The 22,720-nt window shown below is 50.4% G+C and overlaps 1 protein-coding gene across 2 annotated transcripts in view; it reads left to right on the top strand.

Annotated features, from left to right (window-relative positions):
• Nucleotides 1-742: 742 nt before the first annotated feature.
• LOC111159828 (tetraspanin 11) overlaps nt 743-22,720 on the top strand; it is a 62,967-nt gene continuing 40,989 nt past the window's right edge. For both annotated transcript variants that reach the window (XM_022522465.1, XM_022522466.1), the window contains exons 1-2: nt 743-808; nt 19,862-19,956. In XM_022522465.1, coding sequence (XP_022378173.1) covers nt 19,873-19,956 — 84 coding nt within the window. In that variant the 5' untranslated portion in view covers nt 743-808; nt 19,862-19,872. The remainder of the gene's footprint in view (nt 809-19,861; nt 19,957-22,720) is intronic.

The raw sequence follows: 22,720 nt of genomic DNA, 5'->3' as shown, positions 1-22,720 counted from the left end.
CGTGGCTGGGTAAGCACAGGCCTTTGTTGTTTTGAGAAATAATAGGCTTCCCCGGGGAAGAGCAGAGCCCGGTTCTGGGCAGCTTTGCACCTGTTCTCAGCCAGAGCAGGGCCCGTGCTCTGTGTCTGCTGTTCCGCTTCTCTCCAGTCAGGAAAGAGGTCTTAATGCTCCCTGGGCCCAGGAAACAGAAAGCCAAGCCCGCGGACCCCAGGGCTCTCGCTGGGACAAGGCCCTGATGGGAGTCTTCCTTATGTATGCGGGTAGGGAGAAGGAGAGGGGCTTTGAGCCTAGAGTCCCTGGGATCCCCCATAGGCCAGTTTCTGCCGGGGCCTGAGCCATGCACCAGCCTAGGGGAAAGTAAGACCCGGGAGAGGCCCCAGGGCGGGGGAAGGGGGAGCGGTGGCGGGGAGCTGCCGGCGGACGGGAGATTTGTGAGTCGCCCCTCCCCTCCCCGCAGGGATCCCGGGCAACCACACAGCTGCCCCTAACTCCGACTTAATTGGCTCTGCGAGCTCCGAATTGAAGAGAGGCCAACTCCCAAACAAAGACGCGGCCCAGCTCCGGGCTTCTGGGCGAGGCCGACCCGGCTGGGAGGAACGGAGCCTGGGGATCGGAGGGGGGCGAGCCGAGAGGGTGGGCGCTCGGGAAGCGGGGCGGGGCGGACGGGCAGGAAGTGCCGGGGCGCTGGGCTGCAGCCGGGCGGCCAGCACCCCGACCCTGTCCCGCTGGGAGGGCCCGGAGCGCCGCCGCGCCTCCCGAGGCTTCGGCTCCCGTCGCTGCGTGCGGACATCCCGCGGCCCGCGGCCCGGTAAGTGCGGGCGGCGGAGCAGGGCGCGAGGCTCGGGAGGGCCGGCCGGGGCGGGGACGCGCCGGGACAGGGGAGGGAGGGGGGGCGGCAGGTAGGTCGCGCGGCAGCTCCGCAGGGAGGAGGCACCCCCACCTCCCTCCCAGTGCGGTGGCCAGCCGTGGCTAGCCGGACGCTAGCGGGGCCTGGGCGGGCGGGCGCCAGCCGACTCTGGATGCGGAGGGGGTTGGTGGGGGGCAGGAGGCCTCGGATCCCTCTAGGTGGACGCGGGCGCGCACAGGACTCTGCCGGGGTCGCAGCGTTTGTGTCCCTAATTACACTCTTGAGCCCGCCTTTCTGCACTTAGGGCCTTGGGACAGGGCTCTGGGCTTCTGAGTGCCTCCTGCCGGCCCAGCGGGCTCAGGGCCTCTCTCCTGGAAATGTCATTCTCTTTGTCCACCTGAATTCTAGTAGCTGGCTCTTGGGCATAACCCCCGGGGCGACCGGTCCAGAGTAATCCTGACTAGAATTATATAGAGCTTGGCTCAGTACTCCCTGCAGAATAGAGTTTGCTGAATGCCGGCAGCTGGTGTGGCTTCTGCAGGCACAGATCTGCCTTCTGTGTCCCATGGGGACACATCTCTGTCTTTGTGGGGACATGGCTATGCAGGCCCCATCACCTGTGTTTGCCTGTCCACTCCTGCAGGTGCAGTTGGCTGGTTTGGTATGGGAAGAAGGAAGATATGGAGGGTTCCAGGGTGCATTGTTTCCCCAGTGGTATGTGCGGTACTGACAAGCGTGAACTGGCTGAAAAATATGAAAACGCCGACGGGTCAGGCGGGTTGGGCAGGAGAGCATCTCACCTTGGGTCTAAATTGCTCCAGACCTCTCCAGCTTGGGGACACACAGTAGGAGGCAGGGGTGGCACAGAGAGAAGAGGCAGCTTCTGGAAACACTCCTAAGTACCCTCCAGGTCATAAGATGCAGGTGGAAGGCTGAGAGAGGGAAGAGTGTGGAATTAGGCCAGAGTGTTTAATTTGTGAGCAACGTGATGACAGCTACCTTTGGAGTCTGGCGCCCTGGGTTTGAATCAGAATTCAGTGGTTGTTAGTATGTTACTAGCCATGTTCCCTGCAAAGGTCTCCCTGGGGCTCAGTAGCTTTGTGTGCAAAATGGGACTTAACACTGCTGTCCTGCCTACCTCAGGGGGTGTCTTCAGGCTCAAATTGACTAATGCCTGGGCAAGGGCTGGGACAGCCTTAGGCTGCTAGGGCGAAGGGCAAATGGTGGGCTCATGGGGCAGAGTCTGAGGCTTGGGGAACACTTTGAGGGCCTGGAGCTCTTTGGTTGGGGGTAGTTAAGGGAGCCATTTGCATACTCCTTCCCTTGATATTCAGCATCAGAGGAGTATGGGCTCAGAGCCCAGCAATGGACTCGTGGTATGTGAGATACGTACAGATCTGGCGGTACCAGGGGTTTTGTATGAAAGCCTTCTCCAGCCCAGAAGGAAAACTGGCTTGGTTGGTTTTTGAGTTGTGTAACCTTAGAGCAACTTGACTTTCCAGAGAGCTTTCCTCCAAGTGAGCCACCATCTTGCTTTTATCTTCAGGCAGCCAACAAAAGCAGTAAGGAGCCCTTTCCACAGTTTGAAGCCAGGGTGATAGGAGAGGAGGACATTTTCCCAAGCAACGTCATGGGTGTGGGATGTCAGCTGCCTGGTTCTGTCTTCTGGGGTACAGAGCCAGGCTGAAACCAGCCGAGAAAGGCTGAGAAGAGTCATGATAGGTAGCCCTGAACACCAGGGCAGGGTTGGGGTTTTGTGGGCACTTGGATGTTCCCCCATCACAGAGCCTTATTTGCGTGTAGCAGCTGTGTAGTAAACACTGAGAAAGGAAAGTAGGCCCTGGCCAGGAGGCCTGGAAACCTGGGGTCAAGTCCTGGCTCGGCTCTCAACTTGTGTGTCCTGGAGAACGTCCCTTCACCTCTTTGGGTCTGCTTCCTCACTGGTCAAAATCAGGGCATCTGTCCAGTCAGTTGTTCTGCCCTTTGCTCATGTTCCACTTCCTCAGAGAGGCCTTTCCCCATCCCCTATCAAAAGCAGCTTCCGGGGCGCCTGGGTGGCTCAGTCGTTAAGCGTCTGCCTTCGGCTCAGGTCGTGATCCCGGGGTCCTGGGATCGAGCCCCACATTGGGCTCTCTGCTCAGCGGGGAGCCTGCTTCCTCCTCTCTCTCTGCCTGCCTCTCTGCCTGCTTGTGATCTCTGTCTGTCAAATAAATAAATAAAATCTTTAAAAAAAAAAAAAAGCAGCTTCCTCCTGGGCCACAAGCACATTCCCTGATCTGATCCCTTCACAGCATTTACATGGTCTGAACTTAGCTTTGCTAAGTTTGCCATACCTGGAAGATTCAGGAAAGCAGGGCCCTGCCCCAGTCCTCCACCCGGTGGCTCACCAGCCCCTGCAACACTGTAGGTACTCAAAAAAGGTTGTGTCCATGAGGGAGCAAATAACTTACTAAGCAAGGAACTGCGGCATGCTTTTCAAGTTGTGTTCCTAGGAGCTTTTGAGGGAGGAACGAGCTCCATAAGCAGGGCCTTGGGTCCCTCACTCCAACAGCTGGGGGTTAATCTGAGTTATGGGCTGGTGTCCAGGTAGGATTTCCTTTGAAGAAAGGGCCCTCCCACTAAGATAAAACTAGAAACCCATTGTATCAGAAGACCCCTAGGGGCCTTTTCAAGTCCAAGTTGAAATCATAGTTCTCCAGCTGGAAATAGTGCCCTCTTGGCCCTCAAGGAGGACCAATGGCCGTGATTCAGACACTCACATGCCACAGATTGCTTCTGCTTCTGGGAAATCGACATAGGGTTGTTTTCTTGTAACCGGTTTAACTTCCTGACTTTTTGGACAAGGTTAATATGAAAATGATTTTGCATACAGCCCAGCAGCAGCCAGCGGTCCGTGAGAACTCTGAACCATGTGTGAGATGAGCAGGGGGGGACACTGACTATTTACAAAGCCAATAAACCACACTCTGATATTGGAGAGCTGCCTGTTCAGGGTGAGCGTGTCTGTCATCATCCTCCCTGGGGTGGGGGCGTGTGTTCCCAGGCCGACCGTCCAGACGGGCCTCCTGCCCAATAGATATCCACTCAGTGTGCTTTATTCCTGAGCCGTTGGCGGTGGGACGGAGCCCTCTCTCTGAGCCATTCCTGAGCCTAGGAGACAGCAACGTGATGGTGCACCCTGACCCGCATTTACAGCAGCCCTATTGGCCCCGAGGTCATCTCTTCCTGTAAATACATTTGCAGGTGGCCCTGTGGCTCCCGTCCCCAGCACTGTGCTCAGGTTTTCGGCACAGAATCCATGTTGACCACCACCTTTGTTAAACCCCATGAGAATTAATATAAGACATGTATACTCTAATGTAGTTATATAACGTATAATATTATATATATGTAATTATGTTCAGATGCATTAATGCCATATAGTATATAATACGTAATATCATATGCTAAATATTACATGCTATTAATATATAAATACATATTATATAGTTACATATTATAGTATATACTGTTAGTATTATATACTATATATACTATTACTATTATATTGTTATTTATTATTATTTATGTTACTATTTAGTATATAGTAAAACATAGTACCTAATAATATGTATAGTATCTAGTAGTATACAGAGAGTATGTAATAGTATGTACTAAGAGTATATAACATGTAATGGCAATGTTATATATTAATATCACACCGCGCAATGGAGAAGGAGTTTCACTTGTTTCGGGGTTGTTTTGGGGCCGTGGCTGAGGGGGGAGACTATGGAAAGAAGTGGAAAGGAGATAGGGAACACAGACATCCCCCTCCCCTGACCAATTTCTTCTGACCGCTGACCTTGCTTCTTGTAGCCGTCCCTGCTCTGGCTGCTCGTGGGCTCCTGGGCTCCTGAGGTTTGTACTTACAAGGGGGTGCGCTGCAGAGCTGAAGGTGTGCAGATACCCAGCACCTCCTCTGAGCCTCCCGGCCTGCGAGTACTTAAAGGCCTGGTCCCTGACCTCAGGCATCTAGTTGTGAGGAGATTAGAGTCCCTCTGGGGAAGAGAGGAGAGAACAGCTGAACGTACAGTACCTGGGGGGACGATCACCGGGGCCGTGGGGCTGGGGGTAGGGAAGGCAGAGAGCCCAGGTCTGGGTCAGGCACTCCAGCCTGGAATCCCGGCCCTGTCCCTTCCTCCCAGGGGACCCTCTGTTTGTTATGCAACCTCATTGAGCTTCGGTTCCTCTTCTGCCAACCAAAGAACAATCTCTAACTCCCAGCTGGCCTGGGTATGGATGGATGGCTTAGGGGCACAGAGTGCCCAGGCGTGGGCTGAGAGGTGAGCACTCTGGACAAGTGTTCATGGTGACCGAGGGACCCGCCAGGTGGTGACCGCTGCACCACGCATCCCAACCCTGATCTTGCATGCTGGGCATCGGGGGTACGCCCGGGCCAGCTGGCCACCCCTTTCCTCCACTGGGTGCATTTCCCCCTGGGCCATTCTGCTCCCCACACAGCTGTGTGCAGGTTACAGCTGGATTTAAGTGTCTCAGTGCCCCATGTATGCATCAGCCCTTCTTAAAGGCTTATGGGCTTTTACTGCAGAATGCCAAGAATTCAAGGACTGAGGCTGTTACAGAGGTTCAGGAAATGTTAAAGGAAATTGCTCTGACGTCCCGTGATCTGTTTTGAAGTAGTAAGTTTTGAACTAAAGTAGAGTGCCCTGACCCTCTTTGATGGCAGGCAGCGGGGGAGAACCCCACAGTGGTTCCCACCTGTGTCCTGACTTCCAGATTCTTCTTCTTCTTCTTCTTTTTTGAACAGGGATCTCATGTTTTGAAAGATTTTTGTCAGCCACACTTCAGTGTAAAGGGAAATTTGTTTCTTCATTGGAAGCAATTGATCAAAGACCATAAAGCGGTAGTGATTTCACTACCCAGTGTCGTCTTCTCTGCTTTCTATCATTTACATTTTTAAAAGATCGGTTTAGACCATTTAGCCAACAGATTCTAGTGTGTTGAAAAGATCAGAAGCAAAAAGGACAAAGAGCAGGACTGGGCTGGTGTTGTCCAGTTTTTCTGAGGTTTGGGACAGATTGCAAAATTATGAACAGTTTTCCCATTATCCTGTTTGATCGCGTAGGTGTGGTAGCCGCTATAGCTTTTTTCTGACAAGCAAAGGCCCACGTTTCTATAAGTGCTCGTGACAAATTGTAAAGACCTTTCTCTCTCTGACCCTCTTCAGCAGACAAGTTCTAGGGTTCTGATCCCTGGAAAACAATGTCCTATACCATGGTTTCAGAATTCTATTCCACTGCACGAGGAGAGAAATTTACGTTTATTGACTTTTTTTTTGTCCCTGGCAACTAGCACCAAGTTGGGCAAACAGTAGGAGTCAGGAGGGAGGTTATCAGTCATCATTGAGACTGGGCCTCAGGGAGAAGAAGTACCTCGAGGAGGGCTGGCTACATAATTTGTCGGACCCAGTGCAAAATGCAATGGCAGACCCCTGGCTCAAAAAGCAGGAAAAATGTCACTTAAAGTACTAAAATATACAGCTTTTTCCTGTCTTCCATGGTCTCTTTCTTGACTTGTCATGGTAGGTTTTATTTGCTACTCAATGGCATTCTAAGTAAAGAGAAATTAAAATTTTAATTTTAATTTAATTTTGTTTTAATTATTAGCATGAATTTTATTAATTCATCCTGATAGTGTGTGATGCCAGGTTTAAATGCAAGTAGGGACACCTTGGCTGGCCCCGTCGGAAAAGCGTACGACTCTTGATCTCAGGGTCATAGGATTGAGCCCCATGTTAAGTAGGGACTTGCTTAAATAAATAAAACAAAACAAAACAAAATAAAATAGCACTTAACTCCTGTGTAGAATCACCAAAGTCACACAATTCATATGTTCTAGCGCATGTTTTGTTCTTCTCCACACTGGAAATGATGCACAAAATGACCTCAATGTTTTTATTTCCCTCTTGATACATGCACCTTCGTCAACACACTATCACACCCCACTTTCAGCCTAAGGAGAAAGAAAGGGCTGAAAGGAAAAGCAACCATGCCCAACACAGACACGGCTCCGCTTCCCTTCTGTTCATTTTCAGCACTAGTAGGTGACTAATGCTGGAAGTGCCACGAACAGGGAAGGACAGTGTATCCTAAGAATCCTTGGTTGCTAGCGCTCCTTACAACGCATCACTTGCTTTCTGTACTTGAACCCTGCTCTGGCTCCAGCAGAGAGCCTGCCCTCCCTGGGCCATCAGCCCCCGCTTGCTCCGTCAGAAACCAAACACCTCATCTTGTACTCTTGGAGGCTCCTTGAGTGCCACGTCTGGAGGACCCCCAGGAACTCTGCTTGTGGGGCATCGTGGATCCAAGGAGATCAGCAAGGAAAAGTGGACACGCACCGAATTTCTCTCTGCTCACAGTCACGCCCACCGTCCCATGCGGCTTCACTTACGAAACACAAGCTCAAAGATTAAATTGTTAAAAATTCCAAGATGCCAACAGCCTCGCATTAGACCAAGCGCAAGGCCCTTCTCAGCACAGGGCACTGTGAGTCTGAGCTGGAAGCCTGCTCGTGAAGCCAGCTGGGTTTCAAACCTTGACCTGTTTTGGTCCCATTTTTAGATGGTTCTGGCCGACTTGGGGTAGAACATGTCCTTTAAATGAGTGGGCCATTCAAGTGCCCTCAGATTCCAGGTAGTCACTTAGATGTTTGGAAAACAGCAAAGGCTTCTATCTCCTTGTTCACATCTCCATCCTTCTGCTTTAAATCATTTACATTTTCAAAAAGTCGGCTTGGATCATTTACTCACAGGTTCTAGTGGGTTTAAGAAACCCAAAAGAAAGGAACAAAGGACAGGAGTGAAGGGGGGCGGGGGCGGGCCCATTTTGTCTGAGGGTTGGAATGCACCAGAAAGCGAAAAGCTTCTAGGAGTTCTTGTGTCTGTTCAAAGATACTGGCTGGCTTGTTCTAGGCATGACCATTTTTATACCGAAACCAAGCTGATGGTTCAGGATAGGGAAGGGTGTGGCTTAGTTTACAAAGAAGCAGGTGCTCTTTGGGTGACTCCACATTTTGGGGTGCTTTTTGCACAGAGAGAGGCTTAGGGAAGCCGGGCCTTCCAGAAGAAATAAGTCCCTCTCTGTGTGGGGAGAGAGGTGAGGCAGAAAGACTGGAAGTTAGGACTAGCAGCGCTGGGCCAGAATGAAATACTCAGAAAGCAATTAACACTTTCTGATAGCATGGCTGCCCGCTAAGAGCTTTTCAGTGGGCTGGAAACCTCTAGTTCCCATTGAGTACTAGGAAACAACTACTAGCACCGTGAACTGAAATAGGAGTTCTTTCTACCTCTTTTCTTTCTTTCTTTCTTTCTTTCTTTCTTTTTTTTAATATAGAAAGACCTGTTAGAAGAAGTAGTTAGAGACAGCAAAGAAACCACATTTACTTTGCACCTTTACTCTCTTCAAGTTGGCCTACTTTCTACCTGGGTTTTAATTTATTATCTAAGTAATGCTGTAAACAACTATTTTCATTATTACATTTGACAGTTGCATGACCTGCTATTCTCCAGTGGTCTGCAAACTGTCTCGTATGACCTACGAGCCAAAATTATGTATTTAAAAGGCTGAAGCGAACAGAAGAACAAGGAGGACTACGCGGCTGAGACCATGGGGCCCACAGAGCTTGGGAGACTTGCTAACCCGTGTTTTAACAGAAACTGTCTGCAGAGCCCCAGTCCGCCCACCTGTGGTTACGGACAGCTGAAGGACCCCAAAGTACTGAACGTGGGCACAGGGGCTAGCCTGAGTTAGAGGAAGGCCTGGCCTTGGAACCATAGTCTCTCAGGGGACTCCCTCTGAGATCCTTCTTTCATTCCCCCCCCAGGAGTGCAGCCTGGGAATCGGGACTTTTACAAAGTCCTCAGGTGGTTCTGGTGCAGCTAAGATTAAAAAGCACAGCCCCGAGGGAGTTGTTCTCAGAGTGGAGTACCTACGGAGAACCAACCCAAACCTGCCAAGCCAGGCAAACTTCCTGTTTTAAGTGCGGGGGGTGGGGGGAGAGCACAGGAGGACAGGGGGAGGCTGGCCAGGGGGGCACAGCAAGGCCTCCAAGCCTTGCTTTGCAATCTAAGGCTGGAAATCACTGGAACTGTTCTTCTCGTCACAGCTGAGGTTCTGGAAGGTGAAGTGAGCTGCGGGACCCAGAGCTTGGGATAAGAATAACACCTCCGGCAGCCATCATGAATCCCTCCCTTAGGAAAGTTATCCTTAACCGTAATTGTAGCCCTGGGCTCTATTTTTCATTGCTATATATGTTTTTGGCTCTTAACTTACAGAAGGTAGCCTTTTGGTCAATTCAGGGGTTTAAGCCCACTTCTGAACTCTGTTGAAATAATGTAAATAAACACATATGTGCCCAAGAAGTTGGAAAGCCGTTCTGCCGACTGGCACCCTGTAAAGGATGGCCGCATTCTCTTATCCCAGCTGCCCTCTCTAGGGAGTCCCACAGGGTCGTTGGCCCAATTGCCTGCCCTCCAACAATGTGGCATGTGGAGCCTTTAGGAATGTAATAGGATTTACGTTCCAGGCACTGTGTGAGGTTTTAACATACGCTCTCTCCTATAGTCATCACAGACCTTACAGAATCAGTGCCATTACCCCCATTTTACAGTCATGAATGTTGAGGCACACCTAAGTTAAACACCTTCGCCAGATCCCACAGCTAACCCACAGCAGAGCTGAGATTCAAACCCAGGGAAGTCTGGCCTCAAAATTGGGGAGGGTGGGGAGGTGTGGGGAAACTTGTCCATATATTAGGCATTTCAGTAAATCTACACTGGGTGAGCTCGTGGACCTAGAAAGCAATTATTTCCCTCTCTCCTAATTCTTGCCCAGTGTCTCGTACACCCGTGGCAGGAGGTGAGCCCACACCATCCAAAGGCTGGATTGCCGACGTGCCACCTTAAAAGGAATTCAAGGACCAGAAGCTAAAGGTTCTATGTGAGTTGTCGAGAATGCTGTTGCTACCCCCAGAGCTGGCTGGGTCTTTAAATTCCTCCCTCCTCATTTTGGAAATTAGCAGCCAAAGTGGCACATAAAGATTACATACCACATATTATCATCACCGTCAATAATAATGAGGCATCCTTTTAGAGCTCTTCACACTTCCAAAGCACTGGAGTCTTGTTATTTCCTGATGTCCTCATATTAATAGATTCAGCAACAACCAAAGGCAGTGGTAACTCAGAGATCGTGGCCGTTGGTGGCACTGGGAGCCTGCAGTCTTCCCAAAGCCCGAGAACCAGGCTGAGAACCAGAAATGCGCCCCTGAGGGCCAGCTCTTCTCAGACCTACTCAGGGAGAAAGGAGAAACGACCTCTACCCTCCAGGCCTCTCTGGCCAACATATGGGAGTGGAGGGGCTCCTTCTCCATCTTCTAGTCCTGGGACAGGCAGGCAGCTCTCCAGACTCCAGGAACAACACAGAGATGCTAATGGTGATGAAGAAATTAGTACAAGGCTAGGGAGCCGATATATGCAATATCTAGAGTGTTCGGATGCCAAGTCCATTTCTATAACATCCTCTATAACTCATGGAACTAAAGTTCTTTTTTCTTCTTTGGAAAGAATTAGGGTAACAGTGTGGGGGGTGTTGGTTAGTTGCCATGTGAGTGCACTATTTCCTTGCCAGAAGGGTCACATATCTTTAAAAAGACAAGAATCTGTGTGTCTGGCTCTCTTGCAGGAAGATTCTAATACTTTCCAAGGGGGTTTCTATGTCCCTAGAAACTAGGTTTCCGCAGGGCTGGGTTGAAGCAACATGGCTTATTTATCAGGGAGCTTAGCAGCTTCCACACTTTCTTCAATAAATTATATCACTTTCTGGACTTAAGACCTAGCAGATTTACATCCAAGTCCCAAAGTGAAAATTGGAATTTAAATTTGGATGCGTCAGTGTTCTCTCCCTCACCCTCCTATACACGAACACACGGTTCTCTCGGTCCACATGTTATGGGAGAAAGCAAGCTGAACCAGGGTCTGGATACCTGGGATCCTGGCTTCTAGCCCCAGCTCTGCCTCCTCTGGGATCCCTGGGGTCCACGGGGACCCTGAACCCGTACCTAACACAAGGCCTTTCTCTTGGGAGTTGCTAATCCAGGTCTTAATCTATAACCACCCGAAACAGGAATCTGAACTTTTTTGTTGGGGGAAGTCATAAACCTCTTTGGGGATCTGCTAACCCCTATGGAACCCCAGCACAGAAATGGTTAACATTTTTTCATATAATTTCAGGGACCTCCAACTTAGGACCCCTTGGAAGGAATGGTCTTTTAGGCTTACTTGCTACGCCACAGTGTCCTGCTCCAGAGACAAGATAGGCACTATTTGGAAAGCAAAGGAGAAATTGTACAAATCCTACTCTCTGGGAAAGGAGACAAGTTTTTATGTCATTCAGACTTTTTTTTTTTTAATTTCCTGCTGCCTGGGAGGGAGTGTCTGTGCCTTTCTGAGTCCCAGCAAGCAGGTTGTGAATGTGCTTAAGCCCCAATTAGTGTGCGGCATGACAAAAGCTGCTCCGTGGCACCCCTCCTTCCACCCCAGAGCACCTCTGCAGAGCACAGAGCCTGCTGACTTCCCTCTTACCCCCCATGGAGGCTGCTAACTGCTGACGGGGTCGGGCGGGAGCAGGCTACACCGTCCACCAGTGCTTGACTGGCCTTCAAGGTCACTCTTTCTGGGGTCCTTAAGGGCCTTCTTATCCCCAGAGGACAGAGGAGGACACTAGCTTATGTACATAGGACCGACCTGCGCAAGTTCACACAGCTGCTAAGAGTGACTATAATTTTCCCTCCATAGATGTGACAGCGCAAACCAAGCATCAGAGAAGCAGGCTCACGTTCCCATTCATGCCCAGCTCCCTCCTCCTAGCACGAGGGATGGTAGAGGGAGGAAAAGCCCCTTCCCACCCACACTCAGGATCATCCTTCAGCTGCCGCACAAGGACCCCCTCCCTGAAGCTCCCAGGTGTCCTCTGTGGGCTCAAGCAGGGTCATTTCCTAGGCAGCTCTTGGAGACCCTCAGAATTGTGGCTGCAGATGGGGACATGGGGAGGAGGCTGCTCTGGGCGACTGGCACTCTGCTGGGGATCCCACCCTGGGGGAGGGGGCAGCAGAGGGGGCCTGTGCAACTGAGGACCTGGTCCCCTGTGTGGGAGTCCTTGTTGAGTCTCAGGGGGGGTGGTCAGCATTGATGTGGGGCCCAGAGCACCACCCACATCCTCCAGGCTGCGTCAGGGAGCTCTCTCTCACCCCTTCCACCCTCACAGGCACACGACAGTGAGTGTACCCTGGTCCCTAAGAACAGATGCCCCATGGGTCTCCGGCTCCAGTCTGAGCACTAAATCCAAGCTTGGGAGGCCCACAGGGCCCAGGGCATCTCTCACTTCTCTCTGGCTCACTGGGGACTGGGGATGTCTGGGAGTTTCTGCCTCTGCTCTGAGAGTCATGGCCACCTAGCCCTCTGGCCTGTCAGGCACCCTCGGCTGCCTGTTGGCTGGACCACCTGTGGGTAGATGGTGGGGTGACAGGGAGGGCCTGCTGCTTCTATCCCAATTCTGCACCTGAGGTAGCAGAACAGAACCGACCAGGGAGGTCAGCCCAGGCCAGCCTCCTGCCCTGGGCCTGTCTGTCATGGCAGCCTTTTTGCCTTGCCGTAATCATGTGGCCTCAGATGCCGGGACTCAGGGGCAGCTTCCAAAGACCAGCCCAGGCTCAGTGTCCCTGGCTGTGTACAGGGTCTGGAAAGCTGTCATGGGCAGCGTGAGCCCACATGCACTGGGAGCTACTCTGGGGAGGAGGAGCGCTATCCGTCATCGTCGTACCTCAGTGTCCCTGGGGCCCTAGCTGAGGGCGCAGCATTCGTCTGTGCCAGAAGCCTGCTGGGCAGAGGGGGTCTCATCATCAGCTGGGAGCTGGGCACTCATCAGAGAAGCCTGATGTGCCGGCAGAATCTGGAAGGCAGCCCAGCTCATGAAATGGCCTGGCAGAAGCCAGACGAGGGCAGGCTCCTGGGAGGCAGGCACAAGGAGCTGGGGCAGGAGGCTCTCCAGGCTGGAGGTCGGTGGGGGGGATGGGGTGGGGGGAGGGGGGGTGGGAGGGTAGGGGAGAGGAGAGGGAGTTGGGAGGCTCCTCTAGAACAGCACAAGGGGGTAGATGGGAGGGTGGCCCTGTATTTCAGACAAGCCTGTGTGTTTTTGAATACGTTTCTCCGTCTGTGAAATGGGGCTCCTAAGACGACCCACCTCTGAGTTACCGCAAGAAGTGCATAATAATTATGTCATCACAGTCATAAGTATTATTATTATTATTGTTATTATTCCCATCCTCTATGCAAGCAAGCAGTGAGCTAAAGCCTGGGGAGGACAGAAATAGCAAACCCCATGCCTACATACAGGGCTGCTGCTGTTTCCCAGTGGGCTGGACCCACTTGCCCAGGACAGACGCCATATTGAAAAAAAATAAGGTAGGGCTGTGGACGACAATTGGCAGTTCCTCAGTAAGTTCAACACGTGACTCAGCAATTCCACTGCTAGGCATTACCCAGAGGCATTAGAAACAGGTGTCCAAACAAACACGTGTACTTGGATGCTCATAGCTTCTCCATCCACTCTAGCCAAGAGGTGGAAACAGCCCAGATGTCAGTCAACAGAAGAATGGATAAACAAAAGGTGGCCTATACACACCAATGAATATTGTTCAGCTGTAACAAAGAGCAAAGCACTGATCCATGCTCGAGCATGAACCCAAGACATTATGCTAGGTGAGAAGCCAGATGCCGAGAATCATATATTGTACGATTCCACTGATGTGAAGTTTTCAGAGTAGGCACATCCACAGAGAAGCTAGTGGAGGTTTCCAGGAGCTGGCGGAGGGGGAATGAGGAGTAAGTGCTCAGTGGGTACAAGGTTTCCGTCTGGGGTGATGGAAAGGTTTGAGCTTGACAGTAGTGATGCTTGTACAACATTGTAAATGCCCGTGAGACCACTGAATGGTACACTTTAAAATGGTTACAAGAGTAAATTTTGTTATGTGTGTTTTCCCTCAGTAAATAAATAAATAAATAAATAAAAGGAAACAGTGGATGGAACTGGGGCCAGGTGGGGGTCAACAGAATTGGAGCCATCAGTAATGAAGGGTTTTTCATGATGTCAGAGGTCACTTCCAGTTCTAAAAATATCTTGTGAACGTATGATATGGAATGAAGATTTCTACGACGTAGACCTCGGCAGTTCTCCCCTTGCTTCTTTTGACTGGGGACCAGTATGGGGGATAATATGCAGTTAAAGAATAAAACAGCTAATGCCGGGGCACCCTCGTGGCTCAGTCAGTTAAGCTTCTGTCTTCGGCTCAGGTCATGATCCCAGAGTCCTGGGATCGGGCCCCGAGTCGGGCTCCCCGCTCATCGGGAGCCTGTTTCCCCCTCTCCCATTCCCCCTGCTTGTGTGCTGTCTCTCACTGTCTCTCTCTCTTTCTGTGTCAAATAAATTAAAAAAATTAAAAATAAATAAATTTTAAGAAGCTAATGCCCACATCTTGGTCTCATAGAGTGCTAGAGCTGCAGTTCTTTGTGGTTCCAGCTTTCGGGTGAGTGGGGAAGGGGAGACAGTGATCAGGTGGGCTTAACTGGGGATTAGCATTTCAGGGGATTAGCACACCCCTTCAGCCAGAGAAGCAATTATCTGCTTTATATGTTAGGTTCTACATACAAATTTCTTTGAAAGAATGTAGCGAGAACACCGACTTTCTCATAAAACGAGGCACGGAGAGAGACAGTGATTTGCCCAAAGTGCTGACAGGTAGTGAGGGAAATCCTGAATTAGACCCCTTGACCCCTGGGCCTTTGCTTGCCCACCTCCACCCCCCAGCCAAACCCCATCTGCTAATGCCTCCATAAATACCATCCCTCAGTGTCAGCAGACATGCCTAGCATCCTTCTGGCAATTCCCCTTTGGGAATCTCGGGAAGGGAGGACCTCCCTTAGTGGCCGTCCCCTCCTGGGTTCTAGGAACACACACACTACCCGATCAAATCCCCCTCATGCCAAGCAGGATGTCATCCACTGGGGGTGATGACCCCCACCCAGCCAGGGCCTCGAGTACATGTCTCCACATGGGTGATGAAAAGAGGAGCTCTTTCTGGGTGGAAATCATACATCCATTCATTCACGAAGATTAGGGAAATTGTAATATAGATCCATCTCCGAGTGTGGGAAAAATTATAGACTGTATTCTTCACTATAATTAAGCTGGTTTTTAGAGGGAGCAGTAAGTATATTAGGCAATGCGTTTTTCTTTTTTAAAGGTGTCTTTGAGACCTAATGTGTCAAAATTAAAACCCTGTGCTCTTTGTTCAGAGAGGCACTGATTTTCCTTGTTGGGTTTAGGATTTTACTTCTCATCACTGGCTCCTCAGCTCCTCTAGCTTGGTCTGCCGGTGCAGGTAGTCAGCCTGGGCCAGTGGCTTGGCCTGATGGTGGGCTGAGCTGGCCTGCCCTTAACCATCCTAGACAACACCATGTCTACTGCGGCCTACAGAGCCACAGCAAATCAACCAGACAGGCTTGGTTCTCCCTTCAGGTGCCCAGGTTCCATGGTGGATTTTAAAAACTTATTTATTTATTTATTTATTTTTAAAGATTTTATTTTATTATTTATTTGACAGAGAGAGATCACAAGTAGACAGAGAGGCAGGCAGAGAGAGTGAGGGAAGCAGGCTCCCTGCTGAGCAGAGAGCCCGATGCGGGACTCGATCCCAGGACCCTGAGATCATGACCTGAGCCGAAGGCAGCAGCTTAACCCACTGAGCCACCCAGGCGACCCTTAAAAATTTATTTAAAGGAATGCTTCCTTCCAAACCCTAGGATCTGGTTTATAACCTGTTAAGCCATTTGGATTTATCTAACCTAACTTCACGAGTAGTGACTCTACTCCTATCACTCCCCGAATTGGAAAGTTCACTGGTACCCATTGCTTTCATAATAAAGTCCAGAATCTTGAGCCTGGCATACAGCTGCTTTGTCACCTTCTTTGCCTAATTCCTACTTGTGCTTGAACTCTCACTAGTGACTCCTCTCCTGGACACACTTTTCTCCCTGAACTTCATACATTGGGTTGGATGATGCTGATTCTGACTGTCTCCCCTGCCGCGAGCTCTCTGAGGTTGGGGCCTGCTTCATTCACTCTCTTCTCTTTAATCTCCAGCCCATAATGTCACATAGCCAGGCCTTGAGTGTTCAGTGAATTAACAGATGAATTAATTAGCCGATCTCAAAAGGGAAAAGAGATACGTGAAGCACCAGCCAGACCACCACAGCAGTAAACAAGGGGTAGGCCTACAGCGGGCAGGTCGCAGAAGAGCAGAGTGAGTGGACACACTAGAGGTTGATGAAGGAGGGCAGCAGACGGGGGACATCTGGGTGCAGTGGAAAGGGGCGGGGCAGGAAGTGGTGACAATGGAAAGATGAGGACTGGGACATAATCCTGAAGACTGGTGCCCTGGATGGGTGGCTGGATGGGAGTGTCAGGGATACCAGACGGCCGGGTCGGCGGGGCAGATATTGACTTAGTTTCTGCCTGGCTGGTGGTCAGGGACTTGTGGCCACAGGAGAGAGCCTAGTGCCCCGCAGGTTTCTGAGAGTCGTCAGGTTGGCAGACGCAGGCAGAGCTGGGTATGAGTGAGGCTGAAAAGGAGAGAGAGAAGGCAAAGCAGAAAGAATGGTCCCCACCTTGCCCCAGAGGGAGCACCAAGGAGGAGGACCAAGGAGAACCCCAAGAGGAGGACCCAGCCGATGAGACTGAGGAGAGCACAGAGTTGGAGACTGGGGGTCGTGATGTGCAGATCAGAGCAAATTGGAGACACCGGAAGGACTGGGAGAGGGTGGGGCAGTGACACCAGCTGGGGAGAGAAAGCTTCAAAGGAAGGTGCAGCGTGCTCAGTGGTTTCAAATTCGGCAGAGGTGAAGCAGGATGAGGTGGGAAAAACTGCCTCTGGCTTTGGCAGTCAGAAGTGAGTGTAGGATGCGTGGAGGGGAGGGGGTTGCCTAACTGTGGTGGGCTGCACAGTGACCGGACAGGGAAGTGAAGCTTCAGGCCCCAGTGGTGAAGAGAAGGAGGTCTGGCAATGATTTGAGAAGAGACAGGAGGCAGGGTCACTTGGGAGGTAGTGTGCGTGGCTTCCAGGCGAGGCTCGCAGTCACATCCTAGTTGTGGGCGCCCGTGTGCTTGGGGACCACCTCGTTGCTCTCAGGGAGGGAGCTCCAGCAGGCCTGCCTTCCTTCTTCTCTTGGAATGGAACATTATACAGCAAAGACTCTGACTCCCACCCCACTGAAGGTACTCCTTTTGTAGTGCCTTGCCAAAATGAGATGTTTCATGATCCCTCTAACCCTTGCTTTCCCCCCACATCTATTTATTTCATAACGTGATTTATTATTTCAGTAACATGATTAGCAAAGCTGGAGAATGCACTTTCTTTTCAATGCACATGGAACTTCCACTGAAAGAAATGGTTTTCTGGGCCATAAAGCGAGTCTCAACGCATTTCAAAGGACTGAAATCCCACAGAGGATTTTCTCCAGCCACAGTAGAATCAAGCCAGAAATCCACAAGAAAAAGCCTACTAAAATATTCCCATAATGTTTTAAAATCAAGTGACACACACATACTCTTGCTATGTGACTCTAGACAGTTTATGTAACCTTGCTCAGCCTCAAGCTTCCTTATCTTTCAAAATGGGAATAACCTGTACTCCCTAGGGCTATTGGGAAGATGGAATACGATAACATGTGTCAAGCACTTAGTTCTGTGCCTGGCACATAATATATCCTCAAGAAATGTTAGCTGCACAGACAGGTTAAGTAACTTACCCAGGGTCACACATCTGATAAATGGCAAGGCTAACTTTCAGATCCAAGCATCTGGCTCCATACTGGTACTGACACCCCTTCGGGGCCTCTGCCACCCCCAGCACTATAGGTTGTGGGGGTTTATGGGGGTGTTGTGGGGGGGATAGGAAACTGCTACCACCCATTAGCCAGGTCACTTCAGAGAGTGTTAATTTCTCCACTCCCTCTGCAGAAGGTTGACTTAATGAGCCCAGGATTTCCCATGACCCTGATGTTCTGTGGTTCCAACTTCTCTACCACTGATGGCTGAAATTTTACCATTAGAAATGTGTTTCTTTTTGTTTAATCCCGTCTTCGGCCTCATCTCCCTTTGTAGAAATACAGTTTTCCTTTAGAGGCTCCTGAGCCCTGGGGTTACCAGTATAGAAGTGTCTGTAGTGTGGTTCTGTGGGCCCTGGTTGGGAGGAGAGGGGCAGGCAAAGCGAGAAGAGATGCAGACAGGGAAAGCCAGGCCCCAAACTGTCCATTGACTAATGGCCCGCGGTGGCCCAGTGGAGCTCTGGTCAGGCCACCTGCGGGATGGCCGCGTAATAGCTCCTGTTCCACTCGCCCGGCTGACCCCATCTGTCATCATTTTTCACACTTTTCTGTAGGCTTCCTTTTTTCTCCTTCTGTATTTTTTCTTTCCACCACAGTGCCTCTCAGATGAAATTGGAGAAAAATGGGTTTTGTCCTTTTTTAACCAGAAGACTAAAACTCTTAAATTACCTTCTTCAAGTTCTGAAATAGAAATCCCAAATAAGACAGCCACCTTTTCCTCCCTCCATATCTCTCTCTCTCTCTCTCTCTCTCTCTCTCTCTCCCTCCCTCTCCCTGTCTTAGGAGCCCAGGGGCTTGAAATAAAAGGCAGGATGGTGACTTAGGAGGAATGATCTGGGCTTGGCCCAGCACTGGCCAAGGAAAAGGAGCGGGGCGGTGACAAAGAGGGCCCGACGGAGGTGGGGAATAAGGGAGAAAGAGATGGAAGTGAGCAAAATCAGTGCCCCGTTGCTTGTGGTTCCAGAATAAGAGGTCACCGCGAGAGAACGAGTTCCTCGAGGAGCAGCTAGCTACTCCGTGAGTGTTAGGACGCAGGCGGGTGCCCAGGGAACGTGGAGCTCAGGAGAAGCAGAAAGTACAAGGGGTATTGCACCCTTGTACTTGCTGTACTACCAAGAAGCACACAGGACTACAGGCACAGTAAGCCTCACCTGCCTGTGCCACCTGACTGCTGTCACACACGGTTCCCAGAGACTCCAGCAGGGGGCAGCAGGACAAGGAGAGGGAGCATGTTCCCGGCAAAAAATGAGGAATTCTGGGGCTGGAGGCCTGGGTCCTAATCCCTGCCACACAGACTACTACTAATAGCTAACGTCCATTGAGCACTTACCGTGTGCCCAGGATGATGCTAAACGCCTTACCCAGACCATCCCACTTAACCTTCCAAACAGGCCCGAGATGTAGCCATAGTTATTCTCTCTGCTACAGGGGAGGAATGGGAGGTTGCATGGCTTGCCCAAGACCTTATGCATCTTGTGGCAGATGTGGGTTTGAACCCAGGGAGTCTGACTCCAGAGCTCTTGTGCTTCTTCCTGCCAAACAACTGGGCCTGCTGCCTTGTTTCCTCATTTGCAAAGTCATGGTGCAGGGGGCCAGTGGGGCGGATTGGATGAGGCTCACGTCCTCTCCAGCGTGGACTGTCTGATTTGGGGCTCATGCCTCCCCTGTGCACACACAGGTCCCGTTCAAATGATGCAGATTATGAGGTAAATCTGTGCCCTGCAACCCTGATGAGACAGGGGAGGGAAATAAGGGCACTTCCTATGGTAGAAGACTTGTAGGTTAGAGTTAGGCAAAAGGGCAAAACCAAGATCCAAAGGTTCTAGAAAATTCTGCGCACTTCACCTCTATTGTGCATCTGATAATAGCCTTTGCATTTCCTTGCTCTTTGCTCCAGGTTACACACCCACAGCCTCAGACCCACTTGGCCAAACAGGCTAGGAAGGAGCTCTGGCTCTGGGACCGGCGAGGTGGTTCCCTGTGGGGGCCCCCTCCAGCTCCCTCTATCTTCTTTGCAGGCCCAGCAACCATGGCCCATTATAAGGCAGAGCAGGATGACTGGCTGATTGTCTACCTGAAGTATTTACTCTTCGTCTTTAACTTCTTCTTCTGGGTAAGTGAATCTTGCACATGCATCCATGCCCTGGCCCAGCACAGAGTGAGTCAAACCCCCTTTGTTTTTTGTGAGTCACCACTCGGGTTGATTTCTTCCAAATCAAAGACCACCCATGGGCAAACGCTGCCTACTTTAAAGCAAATATGTACATTTGCTACTGAGGGGGGAAGAAAAGAATCTGGAGTCCGCACCACATGGCATTTGAAATAGGGGACACATAAACATCACAAGGAGCATTGTGTTCCCACCTGCTGTACAAAGGGTCCGGCTCTTTCTTCCCCGCTAACTTGTTGTACCAGTGCCTTGTGGGAAATGTGCCTGCTCTTTGCCTGTGCTCCACCGAAAACCATTTATTTGCCTTTCATGGTTAACATTCTCCAGGCCCGGGAAGAGAAACAGAAGTCGTGGGGCCCTGGGGCTGGTGTGGTGGGAAAAGCCTTCATGGTGACTCCCCTCAGGAAGTCTGCCCCGGGGAGGTCTTCTAGGAGGAGCGGGGTCCATCCACATGAGGCAGTTATCGAAGTAATGGGAAGCAGAATGCCATGGGTTCCCCCAAAATAACCAGATGCTGGAATGTGTGTGTTTTGTATTGCAATCTCCCTAGATCTGGAGAGCTGGAAGGGGGCTGGGAGAGCAGGCTCTGCGAGGCTCTGCTGTTTACCGATGGCGATGGTGCCGCCTGGGGCAAGCCACTTAACACTGACTGTATCTCTTTCCCCAGCTACAAAATGCAAATCATTTCTAACTACCTGGGATTTGTTAAAAAGGAAACAACAGGCCCCAAATGAAGTCACTTAATGCTAAGCTTCATGTCACCCAACCAGACTTAATTACAGTCTCGGCTCTCCCAGAAGTGGCATCTTAAACCAGTCAATCAGGAATGACGACCACGAGTTAGGTAACCCACCTGCTAGGCTGCTGCCTTTCCCTAAAGGAAAGTAAGCTTGCAGTAACCATCCTGCTTTTTTGCCTAGCATTACATCCTTAGTCCTGCTCCCTTCTGGCTATGAAAGTCTTTCCTTTGGTGCAAGCACATCGGAGTTCCTTTCTATCTGCTAGATTGGATGCTGCCTAATTGGAATCAATTTGTGCTCAAAGAAACTCTTAAAATGTTTAATATACCACAATTTATCTCTTAGCGATTCGATGAGCAGGTGCCCTAGAAGGGTTCATGGTAAGTGCTTAGCACAGTCCCTGCACATAGAAGGCATTCAGTAAATACAACATTTCAGATATACGAGCTGCAGACAGCTTGCAAATACCACCGAATCAACCTGCTGATAGAGCAGAGTGCAGGTCCCTGCCTCCCCTGGGAAGCAGTGCCCTCCCTTGACAGTCTTAGAAACATCTCAGAAAGGCAAAGGCAAAGATAGGTTATATCTGCATGTCCAGGGTCTTTCATTAAGGCTAATTAAATTGCTTGAGATGGGCCAATGTGTTAAGACCTGGAAGGATCATGATACAGGAGTTAAGGATTGTGGGCACGGCCGGGCCAGGGTTTGGGAGAGAGCCTTGGAGAGTAGATGCCCATTTGATGCTGTCTGTTACAAGTCGAATTGTTTGATGTTGGCTTAAATGTCTTTTGCAAAGTCCCTGAGATGGACAATAAATTTATTTCATTTGCAACTTTTGTCTTCCTGGGCAAGAGTTTCCTGGAATACTAAGGCTTGCTTGTTGAAGCCAATGGACTACTACAGTCAACACTGATGTAATCAGTAAGCTGTGTGGGTGCAGATAGTTTTGATTCTCAGAGAAAAATGCAATAGAGTGCTTAGGATTCTTGCTGAGTGAGGACTTTTTTTTTCTTAAGAATAAGTATGTTCTCCCCAATCATAAAAGTCTCCACTACATCATATGTCTCCACTACAGATAATCCCTAAAATACTGAGAAGTATAAATAAGAAAATAAAAATTGCCCACATCTCAGTGTACTAGGTTCCTAGGGGTGTCATAACAGAGTATCATAAACTGGGCGGCTTTGTTTTGTTTTTTAAGGATTTTATTTATTTGAGAGAGAGAGAGAGACAGCATGAGCAGGGCAGAGGGAGAAGCAGACTCCCCACTGAGCAAGGAGCCCGACTTGGGGCTCGATCTCAGGGCCCTGGGTTCATGACCTGAGCCAAGGGCAGACGCTTAACAGACTGAGCCACCCAGGTGCCCCATAAACTGGGTGGTTTTAAACAGCAGAAATATATCCTCTCACAGCTCTGGAGGCCAGAAGTCCAAACTCAAGATGTCGTCAGGGCCATCCTCCCTCTGAGACTCTGGGTAAAGTCCTTCCTTGACTCTTCCTAAATTATGGTGGTGGCTGGCTATTCTTGTCATCTTAGGGTTGCACTGTATGACTCCAATCTCGGCTTCTGCCATCCCATACTGTTGTTCCTATGTGTCTCTGTCTTTACGTGGCATTGTCTTCTCAGAAGGACCCCACTCATATCAGATAAGGGCCCACCTTGATGGTCTCATTGTAACTTGATTACATCAGCGAAGATCCTATTTCCAAATAAGGTCCCATTCACGGGTACCAGAGTTAGGACATCAACAAAGCTTCTTGGGGACACAATTCAACCCATATATTCACCATCCAGGGATGACCCCTGTTGACATTCCCTCTAGACATGGCCCCGATCAGGACAGGAGTTGGCGGTGACCTGCACCATGGGAGGGACAGTGGGGATTGAAATATTTGGAGAGAGTCAAGGGATTTGGGAGGTAATATTAGGTCACAAACTGGTAGAGAAGAAAGAAAACATGTAACCTG

The sequence above is a fragment of the Enhydra lutris genome, unplaced genomic scaffold (assembly GCF_002288905.1).
Source record: "Enhydra lutris kenyoni isolate GAN:26980312 unplaced genomic scaffold, ASM228890v2 scaffoldscaffold69, whole genome shotgun sequence".
In the NCBI taxonomy this organism is placed as follows: domain Eukaryota; kingdom Metazoa; phylum Chordata; class Mammalia; order Carnivora; family Mustelidae; genus Enhydra; species Enhydra lutris.
The sequence above is the reverse complement of the archived record's forward strand: the minus strand, read 5'-3'. Positions and strand labels throughout refer to the sequence as shown.